The 27,653-nt window shown below is 34.6% G+C and overlaps 1 protein-coding gene across 25 annotated transcripts in view; it reads right to left on the bottom strand.

Moving 5' to 3' along the window:
- Positions 1–27,653, bottom strand: part of MKLN1 (muskelin 1) — a 312,981-nt gene that overhangs the window by 93,386 nt on the left and 191,942 nt on the right. For 18 of the 25 annotated variants that reach the window (XM_070265077.1, XM_070265074.1, XM_070265090.1 and 15 more), the window contains 4 exons: positions 14,321–14,463; positions 12,959–13,047; positions 3,939–4,048; positions 605–797 (listed from right to left, as the gene is read on the bottom strand). In XM_070265077.1, coding sequence (XP_070121178.1) covers positions 605–797; positions 3,939–4,048; positions 12,959–13,047; positions 14,321–14,463 — 535 coding nt within the window. Of the gene's footprint in view, positions 1–604; positions 801–3,938; positions 4,049–12,958; positions 13,048–14,320; positions 14,464–18,418; positions 18,618–27,653 lie in introns of those variants that run through there. The other 7 variants (XM_070265079.1, XM_070265087.1, XM_070265085.1 and 4 more) reach the window with 3 other exon arrangements.

The raw sequence follows: 27,653 nt of genomic DNA, 5'->3' as shown, positions 1-27,653 counted from the left end.
AATAGGGCACTAATACTGAAGGTAACATTAAAGCCTTTTTCTAGGGCTGGCCTGGTGGCGCAGCAGTTAAGTTCGCATGTTCTGCTTCTCAGAGGCCCGGGGTTCACCGGTTCGGATCCCGGGTGCGGACATGGCACTGCTTGGCACACCATGCTGTGGTAGGCGTCCCATGTATAAAGTAGAGGAAGATGGGCACGATGTTAGCTCAGGGCCAGGCTTCCTCAGCAAAAAAGAGGAGGACTGGTAGTAGTTAGCTCAGGGCTAATCCTCCAAAAAAAAAAAAGCCTTTTGCTAACATGGTTTAGTGTTAGTCAATGCTTGCATATGTAAGCGCATGGTTTCCCAAGATGACAACCTAGATTTAGGTATGTGATTTCAAGTATGTTTCTTTTTTGATTTTCAAGTCTCACTACACTATGGACCTATCTTAAGTAAAAGAAGTCCCTAATGCAAGGAGCTAACAATCTTTACAGAGTATAAAGGAACAAAACCAAAAAACAAACATTAACAACTGGCTATAAGCCTATATTTTTAAAAAACTATTTCTTGTATATACTTGAAATCACCCTAATAACCAATCTAACTTATGATGTTTATAACATACCATTTACAGCTTTTTCAATCAATTCCTCACAAGCATCAAAATCACCCTTCAACACCAATTTATCATGCAGGTCTGTTAACATGGGATGTTCCAGGGCAATCTTGGTTTTCTTTTGCAGAGATTCGAAGGCCTCTGTATAGTTGTGTTGTCTGAAGTGTTTGAGGCAAAGGCGAATGGCTTCCTGTTCACGGTACTACTGGAACACAAGAGAGAGTATGAAAAGAAGAGATTTGCTTAGTTATTACTATAGGAAATAGTAAATGACAATTAACTAACCTAAAGCGAGCAATTACTATGTGCTAAACATTGTACAACTCTATTCATTACTATCATTATTATTTCCACTTTTAAATGGCTAAACTGAAGCTAGCCAATTGTAATAACTTGCCAAAGGTCACAAAGTATGTAACAGAAAGATATGAAAGAGATGAAGATATACAGATACATACACAGGTAAATATTTCATGAAGATGAAAGATATAAAAAGATGAAACCAGATCTAATTCTAGTGCCTGTTGAACTTTCATGAAAAGAAGCAGAAAGACTATTTCTCAAAGCCCATTTAAGATTGTAAAAATTATAACTTCCATGGCTTTTACTAACCAGATTACAATGTTGGTACTGAAAGCAAAGAAACCATTGAATAATACACATAAATTATATGTTTTTCGTTTTTGGCTCTTAGTAACAAGTTATTACCTGAATGACAAACATTATAAAATGTTCATGCATTTCAAATTCACAAAGAGGTTTTATGACTCAAAATCACAGAAAGAGACTTTAAATTTTATAATTTTTTTTCTAAACCTGGGCTACCTCATCTACTGAACATCTATTAAGCCTCAATTAACTAGAATCCAAAAAGAGGAATGCTCAGTTTACTCAACCTCTCCCCTAATAGGATGAATGCCAAGAAAACAAGCTTATATAAATAATCTTTATAAAAAACAGTAACTTCAAGAATGTTATGAGATTTCTACAAATTTCCAAGTAAGAATTAATAAAATAAACTGATGACATAGAAGCAATGTATGATAACCAAACAAAAACATGATTTACTAAATAAGCATTATCTTTTAATAAGGCAAAAAAATAAAATACTATCTGCAGAAGATTTACAAGACTTGAAACACAAATCAGTTTATAGTTGATTTATTAATAAAAGGTTATCAAAACACTATTCCTTAAGCACTATAGCTAACCAAGATTTTCCCTCATCAAATAACAAAAGAATGATTCTATATCCAAGAATCCAAGGAAGCTCTTGCCTCCTCTCCACTCTAATAGCAGCAGCTCCAAGAGCCCGAGCAATTCCTTTAACTCCTTTGGGCCTCAGGGTCCTTATGTATAAATGTAAGGGCCTGAATTAAGTGGACTATGAGGCCCTAGTCTAACTCTAATTGCATCTATGAGAAGATGCTAAAAGTCATATCCCTCCCTAATTCACGCGTGCCATAACGAAAGGCCCATGTCTGTTTTACTTACCATCATATCCCCAGCACCTCCAGGATGCCTGGCCCATAGAAAATGCTAGCGAATGAATGAATGGGTGAATGAATGAATGAAATCTTTACAACAAGGAAGGTGGCCCATATTCGCCTGGAATTGGCCTCTAAATAGGGATTTATCATAACTATCTAGAACCATATTAAACAGTAATACCTTTTTATCACGTTGACTTTAGGAGCCTGAATCATATCCACATTTTAAATTTTTCATCAAGCTAATTACAAATACATAGTAGGAGAGGATTTATGAGAAGACAGAATTTTACTGCTTCAAAAAGAATTGAAACTCAAAGAGAGTGAAGACCTTATCTAATTTCTAGAGGTTCACAATAAATATCGAAAACTTGAAAAGTGAATGAGGCTGCACAATTTCAAGTTCTCAAATATAACATTTCCACAATGTTGGGGAAAGAGGTGAAATTTGCAATTTCCTACAAGAGACTTCTGTGAGTATATTAAAGAAAACACAAGCACACATCATAGGCTAAAGAGAAAATTTTATTCAAGTTTCAGAAAATTATTATTTTTATAATATAATACTATAAATTATACTATATTATATATTATAATTATATACCATAATAATTATATGATATATATGATAATTATATATCATATATTTATAATATATAATATAGTATTATTATATAATATATATTTTATATATATAATATAAAATATATTTTTTTAAAAGAATCAATAGAATTTCGAAGATTTAAGTAAATACAAAGCATCTATTATAACACTGAAAAGGTGATTTTTAATTTTTAAAAATATTGTCTCTACCTTGAAAGAACTTAACAATATTACAGGAAATCCAAGAATATACAGACAATACTAAGTCAGCATCTATTTTAAACTGATTAACCAAATGCCAAAAATTAGTCAAACAAAAAGTTCCTCAATTAAGCTGAACAGAAAAGAGCTGAAATTCCATACGAAAAAAAAAAACCTCAAAAAGAAACTGTATTGCTTCCCAGTCTTCTTGGAGTAGATCAGTTCACCCAAACTTGCACATAAAGACATCAGAAGTGGTGATTAGACTAAAGCCGTATTATCTCCTTGACAAGGAAGAGTCCCCCACCCTCCAACCCCCTAAAATATAGCCAAAAGGGTCAAATAAATATACATTGGAAACAAAGATGAAGCATAAAAGGTGTTCAAAAACACCTATTTCTCAATAATTTAAATTCACATTTTTCAGGCTACATCTATTATATAAAATGACCTATGAATAAAATTGTTAAATATCATTTTATACTTCCTATCAGCACAAGATCATAATATTTATAGAAACTATTTCAAACTCTAGGTCTTTAAAAGGAAAAGTAAATATTGCTCTTTTATTCAACACAAACACAATGGAGGAATGTACTATAAAAGCAATTCAGGACCAAAACTACCCCACTAAAAATTATGTTTAAATATTTCTATCAATATAGGTTAAAAACAAAATTCAGAGTCAGATAGGTATAATAATATAATGGCAGACTCTGGAGCCAGACTATCTGAGTTCATATACTGCCTTCAGCACTCTACAACCATGTGGCCTTAAGCAAAATATTTAACCTCTCTGTACTCCACTTCATCATCTGTAAAATATGGATAATAAGTGTACCTATCTCGTAGAATGTTAATGAGTAAGTTATAAAGATTGCTTAGAAGCTCAGAAATATAAATGCTTAATGAATGTTCATTGATTAATCATTATAATTATTACTATTCTCAATATTTTAAATTACTCTCAATGAAGACAAGAGACTGACACAATTCTCCCTTTATAGGCATTAGAAACATAAAATCAGGATTTTAAAATACAGTCCTACCTTGCTATACCAGTTGAGACATGGTTGTACTACATCAGGATCATCAATGCCACTAAGTTCAACATACCAGATGCTAAAGTTAAAGCTGGGTCCCCAAGATAAGAGTGGAACTTTGAGGAGAAAAAAGAAAAACACAAAATTAATATAGTTCAAATAAACCTCTGGGAGAGTAAAATCACTATTCAAGCCTATTAGGGTCCATTCCACAAATTTTCTGAATACCTTCTATATGTCTAGCACTGTACTATTAGGAAGGAGCTGGGGCTACCGCAGCAAAAAGAAACTTATAATCCAGGCCATCATGGGATTTCTTTAATTACAAAAGCACTGTTAACACCCCTGAAAATGACCAACTTGTGTCAGTTACAGAACACAAGGCCTGGTGCTGTCAATGGGGAAGAGAAATGTAAATTACAGCACACTGAACTCCAGTGAATTAGCTGTTAAGTGGGACAATGGGCTAAAAGATGTTGTTTAGAGCACCTCATTCATAAAATTCAAAATTGTTTTCTGCCAAAAAAAAAAAAAAAGTACTGTAAGATAAAATCAAAGTGGTCATTTATCTACCCTCCAAAACACAAGACCAGGACTAGATGATTTAGCAGGCAAATTTTACCAAATCCACATGAAGCAAATAACTGCTGTATAATTTAAATGATATCAGAACAGAAAAAGAGATGGAAAGTTCAATCACTTATCAAAGTGGCACAACCCTGAAAACAAAACTGGAATAAAAAGGATTTAAGACCAATCTCAGCTATAAATATATATTCAAAGTTTTTTTTAAAAGTTGCAAAAAGATTCTAACCAAAAGAGCTAATTCCAAGAATGGAAGGATGATTCAATAATAGGAGCTATGTTAATATAATTCACCACATTCAAAAAGGAAAAGAGAAATATATCTGATTACTTCAATATGCTAAAAGTAAGCTAATAAAATTTACTTTCTACTCATTAAAAAAAAACCTTTTATAAGTTTGCACACTCCGCTCTGGTGGCCTAGAGTTCAAAGGTTTGGATCCCAGGTGCAGACCTACATGCCACTCATCAAGCCATGCTGTGGTAGAGACCCACATACAAAATAGAGGAAGAACGGCATGGATGCTAGCTCAGGGCAAATCTTCCTCAAACAAAAAGAGGAAGATTGGCAACAGATGTTAACTCAGGGCCAATCCTCCTCAACAAAAAAAACACCCAACCTTTTAATACATAAGAAATAGGAGCCTAGCAAAAGAAAACTTCCTTCCCTAGATTTCTTTTTAAGTATCAAAAATTAAACCAAATAGAGAAATATTAAGTATTCCCACTCAAGTCAGGAACATGACAAAGAGGTCCAATATCTCTACTATTCAACACTATATGGGAGATCTTAGCCAATGCAATAAGGAAAAAATCCACAAATATCATTTGAAGACATAGCTTATCTACCTAAAAAATTCATGAGAATTAACCAAAAAACTTTTTTAAAGTTTGTATGCAAGGTAAATATACGAAAATCAACTTTCTCTATGCCTATAACAATCAGAAAACATAATGAAAAAAGTCCCCTTTATAATAGTAAAAAAATTTTTAATATCTCAGAATAAACTTTAAAATATGCAAGATCTCTTTAAGAAAATAGAAAATTTTACTTCAGAAGTGAATAAATGAAAGGACATACTGAGTTCCTAGAAGGGAAAACTCAATGTTGCAAACACGTCGATTCCCCTCAAATTAATTTTAAATTTAATGTAATCTCAAAATCCCAAATGGGATATATGCATTTTTTCTTGACATAACTGAACAAGCTGATCTGAAAAAAATTAGTTACACAAGAACATCCAAAATAAAAATAAGAAAATAAACATACCAAAAAGATATAGTAATTATAAGTTTGATATTAGTGAAGACAAAGGAAGGTAAATCATTGGAGAAGAGTGTATCCAAAAATCTCTCCAGGATTCAGAGGAATTAACATAGTATGAAGACAACATTTCATACCAGTAATGATAAGACAGAGTAGAGGTTTTTAATGTGTGATCCATGGGCTCCTGGGGAGCCCCACAACCCTCTCAGGAGATCCCGTGAGGTCAAAACTATTTTTCATAATAAGACTAAGACTTTACCAGCCTTTTTGTAAAAAACTGTACTGGCGTTTGCACTCATGGTACAAAGGCAATGGTGAATAAAACTGCTGGCACCTTGGGAGGGCCATAAAAAGTGGTAGCATAAAAGTGTACCAGTACTCCTTAATATAGTACAAATTGCACTGTATTCTTCATCATCACACATGTGCAGTTAGAAAAAAAGAGACAATTCATTTCAGAATGTCCCTAATTATGCAGTAAAAATTAATTTTAATAAGTACACATTATTATTAAGTACACATCTTTTTAATATTCTATGTGACACAGTAGGAAGAACACATAAAAGACTCTTGCTGCATACCAAATCTCAAGGAAAAGGACCTGGACAGTTGTTTGAGTTGCAAGCTAAAACAGCCATTCATTTCCCCTACTCCCCCTAGTAGGATACCACTTCTTAGCCGACAGACATCTATGATTATTTAGATTTGGGTATTTGCCAGACATTTACCTGTCATTTCAAGGAAAACAACTGACAGTATTTGTTGCCAAGGATAAAATCAAGCTTTCAAGGGAAAATTAGGATTTTAGAAAATTGGTATCCACCACTATGAGCTGAACTACTTTCCAATATTTAAGACTTTTCTGATGAGATTGTTAGCGATATTAATGAGCGTGATTTTTTTAATATTATATAATGAAATGTTTCGGCATTTGGAAGATCTGCATAACTCAGTGAACCATATTTTCTAAATGACCAACGAATGATGTTACAAAACTATGCATGGATAAAGATTAATTCAAAGTGCAGGACAGCCCAATGGATTTTAATGTAACACTGATACAGTTCAGAGTGAATAATATAACTACCTTGAAGAAACTAACACTTGTCAAGTTTTGAATAAGTATCAAAACAGACTATCAACAATATCTGACACCAGGTCTAATGCTTTCTAAGTCCACTGCTCTTTTTTAGCATACCAGACTCAATGAGGAGCTAAGATGTACTAGGTCAGATGCTTTCCTGTACTGTCATCTAAAGGTGGTTGTGTGAGTGAAGAATAGACACAGGCAGCGTGAATCAGTATTTGGATATATGAAGGACTGTTGGGATGTTTAACATGGCTTTCAGTTTGTATGTGCAAACAAGAAAAATTTCAAAAAGTCTTATACCAACAAATACTAAATTATCATCATTTGGTGTTCATTTCTTTATGTAGCAGTACCATTTAAAAAGTTCATCTACCATATCACAGCAATAATCATCAAGCAGTATAAGTCAGAATAAAATAGGATTCTAAACCCAAGGCCCCAAGAACATAGTCTATAAGTATAACAAGACAAGTAATATTAGAGATCTGAAATTCATTCTCAATTTCCAGGCCCAAGTTCAATAAAATTAGGAGGAAAAAACACTTATTATATCTATTCAAGTCCCATTAAAATGTTCATTTATTCAAACCCTTTTTTTTTTCTTTTTTTGGTGAGGAAGATCGGCCCTGAGCTAAGATCTGTTGCCAATCCTCCTCTTTCCGCTTGAGGGAGATTGTCAGTGAGCTAACAGCTATGCTAATCTTCTTCTATTTTGTATGTGGGATGCCACCACAGCATGGTTTGATGAGCAGTGTGTAGGTCCGTACCCAGGATCTGAACCCATGAACCCCAGGCTGCCAAAGCGGAGCACGTGAACTTAACCACTACGCCACTGGGCCATCCCCTATTAAAACCTTTTAAGCAACTCTGTTTTAGTGAGATTTCTTCTATAAACCTGACAACCCAAGAGAAATATTTCTACAATAAAATTAGTTCTAATTCTTAACACCCTTCAAAGAACACTGCTGGGAGAAAGGTTAATTAGGAAGTCATCTCACAAGAACATAATCTATATTGCAGATGAAAGAAGAGTATAGTTTTTAACAAACTGAAAGGATATATACAGAATGAGCAGAATGATATACATGCATTTCAAATTTTACCAATGATTTTTGCATTAACAACACTAGTAATGCATATTAGACATACTGCGTATTATATGTCAAAAATCTAAATGTGAATTAGAACTCCAAGCACACGTTCTTCATTGCCTAACGAAAGATGCCTTTGCTCCCGCCTCAAAAAAAAAGATTAGCAACTCCTAATACACATCCCAAGGCTGAGAGTTTGTATCCTAGGATTCAACCGCCAGTTTTCCCCATGGGATAATCAGATACAGATATGATCGGATCAGTGTTTTTCACCCTTTTTCATAAAACGGCAGGCATAGAAAATGACAATATTTTTGTGGCACACAAAGGTACTAGGCTGCAGGCTCCTGCCATTCTAGGATTGACAGAGTCAACATCTCAACACAAAGAAACACATCTGTGGCACATTCAATATGCTTTGGCAGTATCACTTGAGAAGCTCTTTTCTAGATAGCTCAACAGCTAGCTCTTAGAAGATGCTAGTAATTTTAAGGTCAGTTTCTGGGAGAGCCTAAAAATTCAAGATTAACCACTCAGAAAGGGTGCATCTATTCTACTACAGAATTAATGAGCTAAGTACACAAAGCACTTAGCACAGTAACTGGCACATAGTTAGTGCTCAATAAATGTTAGCTATTCTTATTAGCCATTATTACATTATTAATTTTCCTCTTACTAGTGTAGTTTTAAATGTCACCTTTCCATATGCTCTCATGAAGGTCCACCATCGGGGCACTCCCCCAGCCTTGGTACTCAGCTTAGACTTTTAAATACTTCTGAGGATCCAGAATGCAAGCTGAAGCCAGTCAGAGCTAAAGCTTCTCCCTGAAGCTCCCACAATCACCCAGGCTGCAAAAATCCAAAAAGTCCATAGAAGTCCAAGTCATCCCATCTACTAAAAACCAGGACTCCCCCACACTTCTTCCAGGACTCACCTGCCACCACCTCACCTTGCTAGTTTCCTCATATATCTGTTATCTTGGCTATGAATCAAGATGCAAACTCTTCTAGTCATCTGTAACCAACACCCACATCCCATTCCACTTTATGTTTTCTCTCATCTGATGGAATTTCCCACTAAGGAGATTTTCCCTTCCAAACCTTTACCTTGCTCTCTCGAATCTGATCTTCCAATTAACTCTCCTTTCTTACTAAATTTCCCTTTTACTTATAGGTGTTACCTGAAACCAGATTTCTTCCTAAGGCCAACTCACAACTTCCACACCAATTCCTGTCAAAGACATCACTCCAACATAGGCTCTTTGCCTTTTTTGCGCCATGAACCCCCTTTGGCTGTTCAGTGAACCCTGTGATCCAATCCCCCTCAGATTTAAATGCATAAAGGAAAATACATAGGATTACAATTGTATTGAAATATAGTGAGAAAAATAATGAAAAAATAATTATGACATAGAAATATATATGCTTTTTTTAGACAAATTAGATAACAAGATCTCGTGGCAGGTCTAATAATTATGATAATTTCAAAGTTATGGTAATATTTTTCACATTGTAATGTGATGGGAAAAATTTATAACTTCTATCTGTGACAAGTAACAAGTACTGCTAATACTACTATGAGTTATTGCCTATATTCATAATTGAAGGAAATGCTAAATACATTTGTTAGAGGTTGAAGAACTCCATCAAGTTCGTGATGCCACTTATTAATTCCTATAAATTCCTGTACAACAAACTCAAAAAGTACATATACAAGATCTCTAATGAGGCAAGCAGTTTCCTTGGTGCTTTTGAAATTTGAGGAAACAGAAGACGGTCGCCATCCCCAAGGATTTCACAATCTACCTGAGGAAACAAAACTTACACATTTCACATATTAACAGAGCTCAACATTTGCATGTAGACAGACAAGTTTGTATCCCACCTCTACATTTTACTACCTGTATGGTCTTGGCCCGGTCATTTAACCTCTGGACTTCAGTTTCCTCACGTGTAAAGTGAGTATAATAACATCTACCTTACAGAGTGTTAGGCAGATGCTTCATAAATGATACCTACTGTTATTACTGCTTTAAAGCAAGACAAGCACATACCCAAAAGCATATACCGAACGCTGTATCTTTGACCCATCACTTACTTAGCTATGTAGCCTGGGATACATCACTTGACTTCTACCCTCAGTTTCCTCAACTAAAAAAAGAAAGATTTTATCTGCCAGTATAATCTTCAAATGAGATACTACATGTGAAAGCAGTTACAAACTATCAAAAACAATAAGAACATAAGAACCTGTAAATAATGATTGTTGAAATAACATGATGATTAAAAATATATTTGTGCATACTCTTTTTCTACAGTACCTAAAATACTACATGTAATAAGACATATAAATGCACAAAGAGACATTCAAAATAAAATAATTTCCTTCATAAATATGATCTTAAATTAAAATTCAAAAGACTACCACAGATCCACAAACTAGAACAGAACTCGAGAAAATCTCCAATATAGCGACCTACCCTACCATTAGACAGAGAAGGTATTATCATACTCATTTTACACAAAAAGTAACTTAAGAAAGGAAAGTAAGATTTACCTCACGGTCAGTTCAACTATGCTGACACTCTGGATTATCCACAACAGATTTTAAAACCTAACCCTTGCCATACAGTAAAAATGAAAGCTTATTTTCCTTGTTAACAATTTGTGTACAAACTTACTCAAATTTGGTTTAGGCCAAATTTAATGAACAAGCTATATTCATTATAGTGGAAATTATATTTAGATGTCAGTGCATGATTTGGAGATTATCTGCCATTGAGTTAGTCTTGCTTCTGTTTCCCTCCATTACTGTGATAATTGAAGACTGACTATAGAAATTGTTAAGGATAAACTTGTTTTTTAAACAAAGCAAGATCTTTCAAACATATCATTGTAGAACATAAGTGTGAAGTATTCAAACACATTTTTTCTTTTAAGAAAATGCTATCAATTTATCCCACCCAGGTAAACAAATACCTGTGCTAACTCGCCACCAAGAGAGCTACACATCACTCAAGTGCTTTATCAGAATGACTTTTAAAGAAAATATGGTGACAAACTAAAAATACCAACCCAACATACAGACTTTTAGTTTCACATTTTCCTTATATTATTTTCAAAAAAAAACCTTATCAAGAAAATATTGGGAAACAGATGGAAAGCAACCACTGCAGACCACTATTAACATCTTTTTAACAGAAAACTAAGACATATGAAGTTATCTAAATATGAAAAGCCCAAATATCAAGTAAGTTAGTGACAGTTATGTAGAAAGCTCTAGTTAACATTTTGCCTGAATACTGTAAAACTAACCCACCAGGGTCAAGTAAAAGACACTATTTTGCCCTATAATTAAAAGGCCGATAGAAAGGGCTAGAAAGAGGTCCAATTTCTTGTCTTCAGAGAGCTGAATGTCTAACCGATCCATAAGAGATCTTTGTTCTCTTCTTACAAATTTTTAAGAGAAGGAACTAGGCAACTTCTCTAAACAGACTTTCACTCATACTTCTTCTAAAGAATAATACTAGACGATAGAGAACTATAGAAGCAGTAGTAGATACTTTCCTTCAAAGGAAACTAATGACTGTAGGAAATGAACAAAAAAGCACAAATTAAAGAAATTTTAAAAGAAGAGAGAGAATATTTCATTTTGCATGAATAAGCAAAACAGAAGTTGAATAAGTACTTTAAAACTGTAAGACCTAAATTTATTATATGAAAATATAAGATTTTTCACTGCTTGTACATTTGAAATATAAGACCAGTGAATTTTTAAAGCTAAGCAAGGGTCTGTAAGAACTGGGTGGTCTGCATACTGAGGAAAGAATTATTCATTACTGCAAAAGAAGAAACAACTAAGAGTTAAATTCATTCAAAAAATGTGCTTCATAAATTCTCACAGGAAAACAGGACACAGGTTTTTATTTACAATTATTTATTATAAGAACAGAAACTATAGTTACAAAAGAAAGTAACAGACTGGACAGCCAACTATTCTATAGTTTTCCCTCTATAAGTAGTCTTTATTAAGACTTCAGATACTCTTTTTGCCCAATAGAACTATCTGACTCAATGAAATGAACAGGCCAATTCTTGATATATCAGCAAACAATGACTGTGAAGTACACTGCTTGTTCTAAAAGAGGAGCATTTCTCCCAAGTCAAAACATGGCTTCTGGCTTTTAATATTATTTTTTAAGGGATCTGATTCACTTTCACCTCAATTTTAACATAATATTTTCAAAGGTATGCAACACAGACGGAAGTTAAAGGATTCAAGTCCTCAATTTTCTTACCTTCTAAATAACAAATCTTAAAGGAAAACAAAATAACTGTAAAAATACTAATTTTGAGGAGGCATTACAAATACTTTAAGCTAAAATACTGGGTTAATAAATATAGGCCTTAGGTAGTATTTTTCAAACATTATTTTGCAACTTATTAGAGGGTCATGAAATTAGTTTTATGTGTTTGACCAACATTTCACTAAAAAAAAAAAAGGAATACAAAAGAATAGAATAGAAAATAACCATACTACACTGTATTAAGGAATTCATCAGTATTTGGTTTTAGAATGTTATAATTTTACAACTGATAAACCTTTCATAAAACAATCAAGGCAATCAAATCACTTCATCTCATAAAACTCAAGAAATTTTCAAAATGAGAAAATACTTAGGAAAGGTTTCACTTGAAATAACTGTCACTTAGCTACAAATTTATAAAGCAGGGGTTGGCAAACTTTTCTGTAAAGATCCAAACAGTAAATATTCCAGACTTTCTTGGCTATATGGTCTCTTGCAACTGCTCAACTTTGCCTTTGTAGCACAAAAGCAGACACAGACATTTTGTGACCAACCAGCATGGCAATGTTCTCATAAAATTTTATTTAAAAAAAACAAGTGGCCTGCACAATTCGGCTCACAAGCTGTAGTTTGCTGACTAATGATATAAAGAATTTATTTCTATCCCAGAATGCTAAAAACCTTACCTATTTTAATGAATCGACAAGGAAACATCTGTTCATCAATTTTATGCTTCAAGGTGAATGTTTCTTTGTTATAATCATTCTTCAGGCCACTGTGAAAAAAAAAAGGTTATCAAATCTGATTTTGTAATTTAGCAAACACACTAAAACACAGATTAATATCATACTCAGATTTTAAGTTTAAACCAATGCTCAAAATACATGACCAATCCAATGTAAAGAAGTAGTTGAACATGAGAATATAGGTCAAAACTTGTACATTCACATCAACTCCATTATAACTGTATTCTCTTAATTATATGAGGGCTAACGAAAAATGTTCAGTGTTAATTAAAGAACGTGGCTACAGTACATGGAAATGTGTGATAGGACCCAGTGTCCTTAATGTACAACTGAGTATTTCACATAAAATATTCACGCAGTAAGAAAATTAAAACACAATTCACACGCATATCTTACAACTTAGAGCCAAGTATTAGAATTTGTCAAAGAATTAAGTTATTTAATTCTCATTGAGAAGCCAATGTTTCTTTTAAAGATCATCAAATTTTCAAAGACAATCTTACTCTGTTAGTTTAATAGCATCCACCTTATCCTAAATAAAAATAAACCCTATCACCTCTCTACTTAAACAACTGAAAGTGACACACACATTTATGGGAAAGCCACTTACCCTCAAGTTGCCTTATGTCCTGAAATACTTTCATGACTTAAATCAAAAGCAAATAATATTTATATATTTAAGTATTGTTCTAATGGGACACACCATGTCATAAATAGATTCTAAAATTCCATAGCTTTATTTGTCCATTCCTTTGGCTATCTGATTTTTCACTATGTAGGGTACAAACTAACACCTTCATTCCTGGTGGTCTATGTTGTTAAAACTCAAATTTACTGAGCTGCTTCCAAGTGGTAAGCACTGAGCTAGGTGCAATCATTTACTTTTTCTTTTTTTAGTCTACAATTTATAAACTCCCAGAATATTACTTCTGGATTAGGGCAATCAATCTTAATGTTTTAGATAGAGTCTATATTTTTATAGCAAAGATTCTGATTGAGGCTTTTAATTAAACTATTTCTAAAGTCATTAACAGTTCAAAACCAAGACTGAAAAATAAGAAGTAAGAAAAAAACAAAACATTTTATCCTTTCTTCTTTGGTAACAATATTAACTAGTATCTGGTGGTTAAAAAAAAAAAAAGCTGACTCAAGCCACAATATTAAAATAAGGCACTAGAAATAGAATAGTAGAAATATTCTTTTCTCCCCTGAAAAACTAAATCATGCACATTTAGCTACAAAAAAACTAAGACTGCAGCTTGTTTAGAAAACAACTCTTTCCTCCTCATAATCATAACTCACCTGGACAATAGTTCTGTCATATTTTCTTCATTCATTCCACCAAAGACTTTAAATTTCTTCAAATTGCAGACATGAGTTTTTTCATATTTTCCAAATGTGATATTCTGGACTATAGCAGGCCTTTCAAGCTTCAGAATCAAGTACTACAAAAAGGAACAACCAAATTATATCCCCCTCCATTTAAAACAGATAGTCTGACAACTTTAAAAGTTAAAATTTTGGACAGTTACACATAAGGTCCATCCTGTCCATCCTGCACTGAGAAGTTTCTCTTTTTTCCTAATGCTAAAGAATAGTACACAACAGCCTTATATAGGCTACCACAACACCAGCACTTTTTCCCAGGAAACTACATCACCCTGAACACTGTAGATGAGGAGGGAAAAAAAGGCTAGAAAGATAACGTCTAATCCAGGAACAGCATTCAATAAAAGACATAACAGACGATGAATAAACTGCTGAATAACAGAAGATTCAAATGCAAAAGAAACAATTACATATTCCCACTGACTACACTTCAATAGCAAATTCAATGGTCAAAATCAGTGGAAAATTTTAAACCTAGAAACAGAGATTTACTAATCACTCCTGCCAATTTTACAAATTAAAAAACCCAGACCTACTATAGATATGTCTAACGGAGCTCAAGTTTTTCTATTATACACAGGATAAAATGGGATCAGCTAATTAGGGAACACATTTTACATTTTGCAGAATGTTTTCAATTATAAAAATTAAGAAGGAAACTACCACTGGTTGAATTCATGGGGAAAAAGGTATTTAGAAAAACAATTCAGAAGTTTTGTTTGAGTGACTTCATGCTTCATAATAATGGGTAATACAGGTGATAACAGTGATTAGAATGAAGTTCGTGGCCCTAACTTCGTATTATACATAAAATTAACTCAAAATGGATCAAAACTCATCCAAAATCAATCCCTTAAGATCAAAGACAAACATAAGAGCTAAAACTATAAAATTCTTAGACAAAAATAGGAATAAATCTTCATGACTTTGGATCTGGTAATGGAATCTCAGATATGCTTGTACCAAAAGTACAAGCAATAAAATACAAAATGATTCAAACTCAATCAAAATTAAAGTTTTGTGCATCAAAGGACACTATCAAGAAAGTAAAAAGACAACCTACAGAATGGGAAAAAATATTTGCAAATAATATATCTGATAAGGGTTTAGTATCCAGAATAAATAAAGAATTCTTACAACTTAACAACAAAAAGACAAACAACCTGATTTTAAAATGAGTGAAGGATCTTAATAGCTCTTTCTCCAAAGGAGATAAACAAATGGCCAACAGGCACATGAAAAGATGTTCAACATCATTAGTCATTAGGGAAATGCAAACTAAAACCAAATGAAATAGAACTTCATATCCACTAGGATGGCTACAATCAAAAAAAACAGTAAATAGCAAGTGTTGACAAGGATGCAAAGAAACTGGAACTCTCATACATTGCTGGTGGGAATGTAAAACGGTGCAGACAATGCAAATCATAGTTTGGCAACTCCTCAAAAAGTTAAACACTGAATTACTATATGATCCAGACGTTCTATTCCTAGGTATATAATAAAAAGAAGCAAAAAAAGGTATTTAAACAAATACTTTAGCATGAATGTTCAGAGCAGCACTATTAACAATGGCCAAAAGGTGGAAACAACCCAAATGCCCATCAACTGATCAATGAACAAAGAAAAAGGGAATATTTCTATAGAAATGGAATATTATTCAGCCATAAAAAGGAATGGAGCACTGATACATGCTACAACATGGATGAATCTCAAAAACAAGCTAAATGAAAGAAGTGAGACACAAAAGGTGATATATTGCATAATTCTATTTACACAAAATATTCAGAAGGGGTAAATCCATGCAGGCAGAAAGCAGATTAGTGGTTGCCAGGAGCTTGGTTAAGGGGAGCAAGTAGAGACTTCTTAATTGGTACCAAGTTTCCTTTTGGGGTGATGAAAATATTCTGGAGCTAGACAGAAGTGGTAGTTGCACAACACTGTGAATGTACTAAATGCCACTGAACTGTGCACTTTAAAATGGTCAGTTTTATGTTATGTTACGTGAATTTTACCTCAATAAAATGAAAGAATGAAGCCGGTGGTGACATGGAAGATGATGATGATATAACTACAGCTAATATTTTGTGAGCACCAATTCCCTTGTCTGGCACATTGCTCAGATTTTTACATGCATTGTCTCATTTTATAGGAGTAGGAGGAATAGGAGTAGTATTTTAATAATAATAATCATCTTCTTCATCCTCACTTTAGAGATAAAGAAATTCTGGCTTAGAAAGGCTAAATAACTTGACTATAACACAGCTAATAAATGGCAGAGCTGAGATTAAAAATCAGTAACTCAGACTCTGGTTGACACTGTTGACTGGTTGACCCAAACTCCATTCCCAGCCCAGTTCTTCCTAGCCACCTTCCAGCCAAGGGTAGATATGACAAAATTCTGGTCAATGAGACGCAAGCAGAGGTTTGCTGTGGGCTAACTTTTGCTTTCTGAAACAAATGCTACCTCTTTGCTATTTTTAACAGTTACAGCTCCACAACCACTGTGCAACAACGAAAAAAAAAGATCAAGAGAATCTCAGAGATAGCCATCTGTGAGCCACTCAACTTCCACCAGCAGCTGCCTAACTTGTTTTCATGGGGGTCCGGGGATGATGCTATTTGTTTAACCCACTGTAATAGGACTTTCTGTTATTTGGAGCTAAAAGCATTCTTACTGACTCACTAATCCCAAAGCCAAAGCTTTAACCACTACATGATAACAACTGTTTAGGTTTATATACTGTTTACACTCTTACGTAGCTATCAAAACATCTTTATTATAGAAATTGCCACAAGAAAATTGAGATTGCTATTCTTAAACCATTAATGCTTTTTATCCATATCAAATTAATAGCTGTGGTAATATGATTTTTGGTAATTCAAAATTTCTTAAGAATACAACTGTATATTAGAGAACAAACTATACAGCTAGGCAAGGGAGTATTCACATCTTTATCTTTCTCATAAACTCACACTCCCTCCCAACCCCTTCTCCTCCTTTCTTTCTTTAGTAATCCTTTAAGGTCTCAGTTTAGATGTCAACTTTCCCTGACAAGTGGTTATTTAGGTACAGTGTTATAACTAGTAAAAACAGGTCTTCATATAATCTGTTGTACACCATCCATCACCCCATACACACCTCTAAATCCAACAGAAAGTATCTGTGTATATACACATTAATTTTATCAGTAACCAAATAGGATTTTTATTATTAAAAAGTTACATAAGTAAAATGTAAAATCTCTAATCTAACGGTCTGATAGAAATACATCTTAGGCAAAAATTTTAATGTTTAAAATGTTTAATGTTTATGACTTTATTGATAAGTTTTATAATTTCCATTTTTCCAACTCTTGAGCATTGATGCTGAGCAGTGTTACTATTAAACACTGTTTTCCCATAGTTAAATAGGTTTCCCTTTATTTTTAATTTGGAGAAATAACTGCTATAGATTTAGTAATAGAAACTATAAAGAAATAAATAAAACTCATTAAGAATGAACATTTTAGAAAAACTATTTTGGAAACTACATATCAACCTTTAAACTTTGGATATGTGGGTATTAATATATTAATTTTAAAATAAAACATAATGAACCAATCTCTTTACCAAGGGAAGGCACGCATAGAAGATCAAAGAACTATTCCAATGGTTCTTAATTTAGCCACAGAATTAGAGGAATGAAAAAAAAAAAACAATGTTCAAAACTTCTTCACAATTTTAGCCTAGAGAGATTTTTTCAATGTGAGAATATAATTTTAAATATCATTTTTAATCATTTAAATAATTACAATTTATAGGAATAAGGAAGATATAAAGAAGGAAAACATGATGGGGGAGCTAGTAGTAGTAGGACTTCCTTTAGAGCTTTAGATGGATCTCCGAGTAAAAGTGTCTCCAAGGAGCTGAGTCTTAAAAGATGAGACAGAGTACATTAGCTTCCTCAGGCTGCCATAACATATTCCCAAAAACTTGATGGCTTACAACAAGACAAATTTATTCTCTTACAGTTCCAGAGGCCAGAAGTCCAAAATCAAGGTGTCAGCAGGACTATGTTCCCTCCAAGGGCTCTAGGAGAGGATTCTTCTTTGTCTCTGCCAGCATCTGCCAGTGTTCGTTGGCTTGTGGCAGCATAATTCTACTCTTTACCTCCATCTTCATATGACCTTCTTCCGTGTGTCTCTCTGTGTCCTCTGTCTTTCTGTGTCTAACAAAGACACTTTCATTGGATTTAGGGCCCAGGCTAATCAAGGATGATCTCACCTTAAGATTCTTAACTTAATTACATCTGCTAAGACCTTTATTTCAAATAAGGTCACATTCTGAGTGTCTACTTATCTTTTTCAGGGGGGACACTTTTCAACCTACTACACAGAACTAGTCGGGCAAAAAAGCTTAGGAGAAAACGAGTTCTAGGAACTGTTAAAAGGCCAGCATGGTTGAAGCCTAGTAACGGGGGGAACGGTATTTGTTGAGACTTAAGAGACAGGCAGTCACCAGATCATGCAGGGTATTCTATGCCATTATGGAGTGTGAATTATAAATGTGATGGGATCTATTAAGCACAATGAAAACCAAAATCTGCTTAACACACACACACATACAGTCTGCTTTGTAGAGAATGGATTAGAGAAACTGGCAGACTAGTTAGAATGCTGTTAGAATAATTCAGGCAAGAGATGAGATGAAGGAGACTTAGATTAGGATGGTATGGAGATGGAGAGAATCAGACAGTTTTGACATAAAATTTGGGGAAAGAATGGATGGGATTTAGTGATAGGTGGATGTAGGGAGGGGAGAGAAAGGTATCAAGGATGATGACCTAGTTTCTAACTCAAATAACAGGGTAATTGGGAACATCACTTACTCTGATGGGAAGGACTGGTAAAGAAACAGGCAGCATGAAAATGAGACTAGTAAAGTCCAGATGGTAAAGAAATAGGCAGCATGAAAATGAGACTAGAAGAGTCCAGATCATATATCTCTGTATGTCTCAGACTGTGTAATAAATCATCCCAGTGTCTTAAAACAACAGTGATTTATGACTTCTCAAGATTCTGTGGGTTCAATGGACAATTCTTTCAATGGTATCTCCTGGACTCACTGTAGCTGTTTCAGCTGGTAGGTTGGCTGGGGGGCTATACTTATTTGGGGTGGTGGGTGGGGAAGCTAGACTTAGTTGAAATCATTGGGCCTCTCCATTTAGGCTTTTATTCTCAAGGAGGCTAGATGGGCTTTCTGCAGAGCACAGTGGTCTCAGAGTTCCAAGATAGAGGGAGCAGAGGCTACAAGGCCTCTTGAGGCCTTGATTAGAAGTTGCAATAATACTTCCATAGAATCTTCTACTGGTTAACGCAAGTCATAAGGCCAGCTAAGATTCAAAGGGTAGAAGAATAGACTGTACCTCTTGCTGGAAGGAGTTGCAATGTATGACCATATTAAGAAATTTGGACTCTATTATAGGAGGAGCAGAGAAACATAAAAGGGTTTTAAGGTGTGGAGCAATAACAACAAAAAAATTCAATACTCTTCGGGACTAGAAACTCTCAGAAAACTACAACTAGAAGGAAATGCTCTCAAACTGATACAGGAGAGCTATGAAATATCCATAGCCAACATCATACTTATTGAAGACTCCTCCTAATATTAGGACAGAAGGAAAGATGGGGCTAGGGGGAGTCACAGAAGGGGAGAAAATACTTGCAAATCATACATCTGATTAAAAAAACTTATAAACATATAAAGACTCTCAAAATTCAATAATGAGAAAACAAATTTTTAAATGGACAAACCTGTTGAATAGACACTCCACCAAAGAACATTTAGAGAGGTAAACAAGCATATGAAAAGCGAGTCAACATCACTAATCATTTTTAAAATGCAAATCAAAACCAGAAAGACTTGCACATTAATTTTCAATGTCTCTTTAATTGTAATTGCCAACAACTGGAAAACAATCCAATGTCCCTCAACAGGTAAGTGGATAAACAAACGGTTATGTCCATACAAGAGAATTCAGCTAGGCAACAAAAATGGATGAAGTTTTGATGCAAACTACAACATGGATGAACGTCAAAATAATCACTTTGGAATTCTTAGACTCTTATAACCTCCCAAAGCTGAATCAAGAAGAAATAGAGAATCTGAACAGACCAATCACAAGGAAAGAGATTGAAACAGTAATCAAAAGCATCCCAAAGACTAAAAGCCCAGGACCAGATGGCTCCCCTGGGGAATTCTACCAAACTTTCAGAAAGGATTTAATACCTATCCTTCTCAAGCTATTCCAAAAGATTAGGGAAGACGGAACGCTTCCTAACACATTCTATGAGGCCAACATCACTCTGATACTAAAGCCTGACAAGGACAACACAAAACAGTAAAACTACAGGCCAATATCGCTGATGAACATAGATGCAAAAATCCTCAACAAAATATTGGCAACCGGAATACAGCAATACATCAAAAAGATCATACATCACGATCAAGCGGGATTCATACCAGGGACATAGGGATGGTTCAACATTCACAAATCGATCAATGTGATACACTATATTAACAAAATGAGGAATAAAAACCACGTGATCATCTCAATAGACACAGAGAAAGCATCAGACAAGATCCAACATCCATTTATGATAAAAACTCTTAACAAAATGGGTATAGAAGGAAATTACCTCAACATAATAAAGGCCATATACAACAAACCCACAGCCAACATCACACTCAATGGGGAAAAACTGAACGCCATCCCTCTGAGAGCAGAAACAAGACAAGGATGCCCACTATCACCACTCTTGTTCAAGATAATAGTGGAGGTTTTGGCCAGAGCAATTAGGCAAGAGAAAGGAATAAAAGGAATCCAAATAGAGAGTGAAGAAGTGAAACTCTCACTGTTTGCAGATAACATGATCTTATATATAGAAAACCCTACAGAACCCATCAGAAAACTATGAGAAATAATTAACAACTACAGTAAAGTTGCAGGGTACAAAGTCAACTTACAAAAATCAGTTGGATTTCTGTACTCTAATAATGAACTTACAGAAAGAGAACTCAAGAATACAATTCCATTTACAATCGTAACAAAAAGAATAAAGTACCTAGGAATAAATTTAACTAAGGAGGCGAAGGACTTAAACAATGAAAACCATAAGACATTATTGAAAGAAATAGATGATGACATAAAGAGATGGAAAGACATTCCATGCACGTGGATTGGAAGAATAAATATAGTTAAAATGTCCATACTACCCAAAGCAATCTACAGATTCAGTGCAATCCCAATCAGAATCCCAATGACATTCTTCACGGAAATAGAACAAAGAATCCTAAAATTCATATGGGGCAACCAAAGACACTGAATTGCTAAAGCAATCCTGAGAAAAAAGAACAAAGCTGGAAGCATCACAATCTCTAACTTCAAAATGTACTACAAAGTCATAGTGATCAAAGCAGCATGGTACTTGTACAAAAACAGACATATAGATCAATGGAACAGAACTGAAAGCCCAGAAATAACACTGCACATCTACAGACAGCTAATCTTCAACAAAGGTGCCAAGAACATACGATGGAGAAAAGATAGTCTCTTCAATAAATGGTGTTGGGAAAACTGGACAGCCACATACAAAAGAATGAAAGTAGACCATTATCTCACACCACACACAAAAATAAACTCAAATTGGATCAATGACTTGAAGATAAGTCCTGCAACCATAAAACTCCTGGAAGATAATATAGGTAGTACACTCTTTAACATCGAACTTATAAAGGATCTTTTCAAATATCATGTCTTCTCAGACAAGGGAAACAAAAGAAAAAATAAACAAGAGGGAGTTCATCAGACTAAAGAGCTTCTGCAACGCAAAAGAAACTAGGATCAAAACAACAAGCCAACCCACCAACTGGGAAAAAATATTTGTAAATCATATGCCTGACAAGGGGTTAATCTCCATAATATATAAGGAACTCACAGAACAATAAAAAAAAAAAAACAGCCAGATAAAAAAATGGGCAGAGGATATGAACAGACATTTTTCAAAGAAGGATATACAGGTGGCCAATAAACACATGAAAAGCTGTTCAACATCACTAATCACCAGGGAAATGCAAATTAAAACTAGACTAAGGGGCCGGCCCCATAGTCGAGTGATTAAGTTCCCATGCTCCGGTAGCCCAGGGTTTCGCCAGTTTGGATCCTGGGCGTGGACATGGCACCGCTCACTAGGCCATGCTGAGATGGCATCCCACATAGCACAACCAGAGGCACTCACAACCAGAATATACAACTATGTACCAGGGGATTGGGGGAGAAGGAAAAAAGAAAACTAGACTAAGATACCACCCTACGCTTGTTAAAATGGCTATAACCACTAAGACTAAAAATAACAAATGTTGGAGAGGGTGTAGAGAAAAGGGAATCTCATATACTGCTGGTGGGAATGCAAACTGGTGCAGCCACTATGGAAAACAGTACGGAGAGTCCTCCAGCTATCCCACTACTTGGTATCTACCCAAACAACTTGAAATCAACAATCCAAAGTAACAAATGTACCCCTGTTGTGTTCATTGCAGCACTATTCACAATAGCCAGGACATGGAAACAATCCAAGTGCCCATCAACTGATGACTGGATAAAGAAGATGTGGTATATATATATACAATGGAATACTACTCAGCCATAAAAAAAGACAAAATCATCCCATTTACACCAACATGAATGGACCTGGAGGGAATTATGCTAAGCGAAATAAGCTGGAGTGAGAAAGAGAAACACCAGATGATTTCACTCATACGTGGAATATGAACAAACACATGGACAAAGGAAACAGTTCAGTGGTTACCAGAGGAAGAGGGGTGGAAGGTGGGCACAGGGGCTGAAGGGGAGCACTTATGTAGCAACAGACAAGAAATAATGTACAACTGAAATTTCACAACGATGTAAACTATTATGAACTCAAATAAGAAAAAATAAAATAATCACTTTGGGTGAAATAAGTCAGGCAAAAAAATGCATATTGTATTTCTTCATTTATATAAATTTATATATTCATTTATATAAATTCCTAGAAAATGCAAATGAATCTATAGTGAAAGAACAGTGGTTGCCTAGAGATGAAGGATGGAGGCAGGTGGGAGGGATTAAAAGGAGACATAGGAAACTTTTGGGATAACAGATGTTTAGTATTTTTTTTTTTTTAAAGATTTTATTTTTTTCCTTTTTCTCCCCAAAGCCCCCCAATACATAGTTGTATATTCTTCATTGTGGGTCCTTCTAGTTGTGGCATGTGGGACGCTGCCTCAGCGTGGTTTGATGAGCAGTGCCATGTCCGCACCCAGGATTCGAACCAACGAAACACTGGGCCGCCTGCAGCGGAGTGCGCGAACTTAACCACTCGGCCACAGGGCCAGCCCCCAGATGTTTAGTATTTTAAGTGCGGTGGTATTTTCAAGGGTGAACACATATGTCAAAACTTATCAGAGGATGGCCCCATGGCCAAGAGGTTAAGTTCGCGTGCTCCACTTCAGCGGCCCGGGGGTTCACAAGTTCAGATCCGTGGCGCGGACCTACATACCGCTCATCAGGCCATGCTGTGGTGGCATTCCACACAGAAGAACTAGAATGACCTACAACTAGGATATACAACTATGTACTGGGGCTTTGAGAGGAAAAAAAAAGAGGATGATTGACAACTCTCACCAAAAAAGCATACTTTAAAAAAAAAGTATCAAATTGCACACTAAAAATGTTAAGTTTATTGTATGTCAATTACATCTTAATAGCTGTTTAAAAAATAACAGAAGTTAGTGTTAAGAAAATGAATAAACAAGTCACAGACTGCGAGTAAATATTTTCTATACATAACTAACAAAGAATCCAGAATATATATAAACAACTACAACTTAGTAATAAAAAAGCAAACAACCCTATTTTTTTTTAATGAGTCAAAGAATTCACAAAAAAGATAAATGAACAGCCAATAAGCAAATGGAAAAAAGTACTTAATATCATCAGTCATCAGGGAATTATAAATTTAAACCACTTCACACCAACAATAATCACTAAAATTAAAATGGGTGTCAATACCAAATGTTGGTGAGGCTGTGAAGCAACTAGCAGTCTGATAATTTCAAATAAAGTAATATATTTCTACCTTCTAATGCAGCAATTCTACTTCTAGATAGTTACCCAAAATAATCGAAAATATGTATTATTTTAAAAATCTTATAAAAGAATGTTTATATAAGCTTTACTCATAATCACCAAAAACTGAAACAATGCCAATGTCCATAAACAGGAGAATGGATAAACAAAGTGTGGTATATCCACAGAACAGAATGGTATTCTGTAATGAAAAGAAATGAAATATTGATGCATGCAACAACATGGATAAACAGCAAAAACACTCTGAGCATAACAAGCCATATACAAAACAGTATATATATACACACACACACTATATGACTCCATTTATATTATATTTTAGAATTGACAAAACTAATCTATGGCAAAAGAAATCTAAAGCCTCTGGATGGAGGGTGAGAGTTAAGGATTCACTAGTGAGGGAGAGAAAGGATCTTTCTGAGGTGATGGAAACATTTTATAATCTTGATAAGGGTGTGAATTATATTGGTGTACGCATTTTTCAAAATGGATACTGTACACTTAAGGTCCATGCATTTCACTATATGTAAATTATATTAATTAAAAATGTATTATACAATGCTCTTTTCACAAACTTGGACAAAATACAATAAGGAAACTTCATAAGTTTACTGGTATCCTGGTTTCACAGATAGAAATTACATTGAAATCCATATATTTTCTCTCTCTCTTTTTTTTGCTGAGGAAGATTTGCCCTGAGCTAACATTGCTGCCAATCTTCCTCTTTTTGTATGTGAGCCACCACCACAGCATGGTCACTGACAGATGAGTGGCGTAGGACAGTGCCCAGGAACTGAACGTGGGCCATCAAAGCAGAGTGCATCAAACTTAACCACTAGGCCACCAGGGCTGGCCCAAACTGCATATATTTTCTATTTCCTTCCCCACTTGGCAAGTAACTCTTATTCCTTTGATATTCTTGCCATGGTTCATCAGAGAGAGAACAACTTGAGTGTATTACAAAAGCTAAAACACACCCCCATGCATACACACCAATTATATTAAATAATCACTAAAGTTTCTTTGACCTGCTTAGATTATACAAAAGCAGAATGCTTGCTGTTTGTTAAACAACTTTGCCCTCTCTGGACCCAGAAAGCAAAGAATATTACCTAATGCCATACTTCTACTTAAATTGTCTCGGAAGGAGCTTATAATTGTAGAAAAGTTATGATCTAATCTTTCTTAAAGCAATAATCAAGACATTTGTCACGCCTGTACATTTTAACAAACCCTAGCGTATTTGCCAGTCACCTTGAAAGACGTGGATAATTGTCCATGGCAGTTATTAATAACTCCTATAAAACATATTTGAGGAAGAATAACAGTGAAATTCTTATCTTAGAGTATTTATGGGGTTTTCATTCATGCTACTTTTACTCCCTACCAGTACAGATGATCCAGAATTAACAGCAATGTTTTCTCATTAGGTATCAAAATATCTGCTCCCTACCACAATGAAAATGGCTTTAAGTTTTTTCTGTTTATACATATTATAAATACTAATTGAAAATGAAAATCAAAAAAGAGATTAAAAATGTAGAACTTAAAAATCACCTGAATTTCATCATCCTGATATAACCACCACCACCATTTTGATGATAATTCAGTTTAACTCTCTATGCACACACTCACATAGACACATATTTTATGTGAGCAGAATATCATACATGTTGTTTTCTAATGTGAATAACTTTTAAAAATAATTGTTTTCTCTTTTTCCTCCTGCATCTCTTCTTCTCTTAAATAACCAATGCCAACAACCAGATGTATATCCTTTCGAACCTTTATCTGGGCTCAGTGCGTCAAATACAAATATACATATGCACATACATACATATTGGTGAGGGAGGGAGAGTCATTATTCAGGTAACAATAGTAGGATCTTATTGTAGATGCTACTCTGCATCTTTTCTCATTTTACAGTGGAAATCCCTCCAAGTCAACTGGTATGAAACAAGTTCATTTTATTTAAATGGCTGACAATATTCTATGAAAAATATATTCTAGCATTCCCCTGTAGATAGATATTCCTTTTATTTCCTGAGCCAGAACCACCCAGCTGAGGCACTCTCAGATTCTTAACCCTCAGTAACAGTGTGAAATAATAAATGCTTGTTGTTTTTACCCTCTAAGTTTTGGGGTAATTTGTTACATAGCAATAGATGACTAATACAGTATTCAAGGCCAAAAGAAATATTAACAGTACCATTTATTAAGTAGTTAGGTCCAAGTATGTCCTGACAATTTAGTAGTCATTTGAAAAAATAACAGACATATATTAAAAGAAAAATACTTGTATTTCTACCTACCCTACTCATAACCCAACATGAGCTTTAAAGAGAAGTGTTTAGGGTTCATTCACTCTGGGGTGCCAGTCTCAAAACATGCTATATACATCCTAGCACCCATGCATACACTTATAGTCCTTCCTCATTCTGGGAAAGGCAAGCAGTAGCTGTGAGGCTTCAAGTTTGATTTCCACTCCTCTCTAGATAAACTGTACCATTACCTTCCTTATCTGCTTAAACTGCATATACTAAACATAATTAAAATTTCTTACTGACAGAGGCAAGCACTGTGAGCATCAAACAGTATCCTAACAACCAGTGACACCTTAGATCTGCGGAGTCTAATACATAGCCACTAGCCACCTGAGGCTATTTAATCTAACTTAATTAAAATTAAATAAAATTAACAATTGCATTCCTCATTTACACTAGCGTCATTTCAAGTGTTCAATAGTCAGCTGTGGCTAGCAGTCACCGTATCATACAGTGCAGATTACAGAATATTTTCATCACTAAAGAAAGTTTATTAGACGACACTATCCTAGAGGGTATTGAAATACTAAAAACCCCCTAAATGTCATACTTTTGTTTTTCTATTTGTTACTTAGATTTTTCTGTCTTCTCCCTCATGACACTTTGTCAGTTGTCAGCTTGCTGTTACTGTGCCTATCTTTTACAGCTATGCCCTGCCATGCACAAAGCTGCTTCCAGTTGCTAAAACCTGAAGAAATAATTAGAAGAAATAATTAACCAAATAGAATAACATTATATCCAAAGTAGATTC

This window comes from Equus caballus, chromosome 4 (assembly GCF_041296265.1).
Source record: "Equus caballus isolate H_3958 breed thoroughbred chromosome 4, TB-T2T, whole genome shotgun sequence".
NCBI lineage: Eukaryota > Metazoa > Chordata > Mammalia > Perissodactyla > Equidae > Equus > Equus caballus.
Note: the sequence above shows the minus strand (reverse complement) of the source record. Positions and strands in the feature narration are given on the sequence as shown.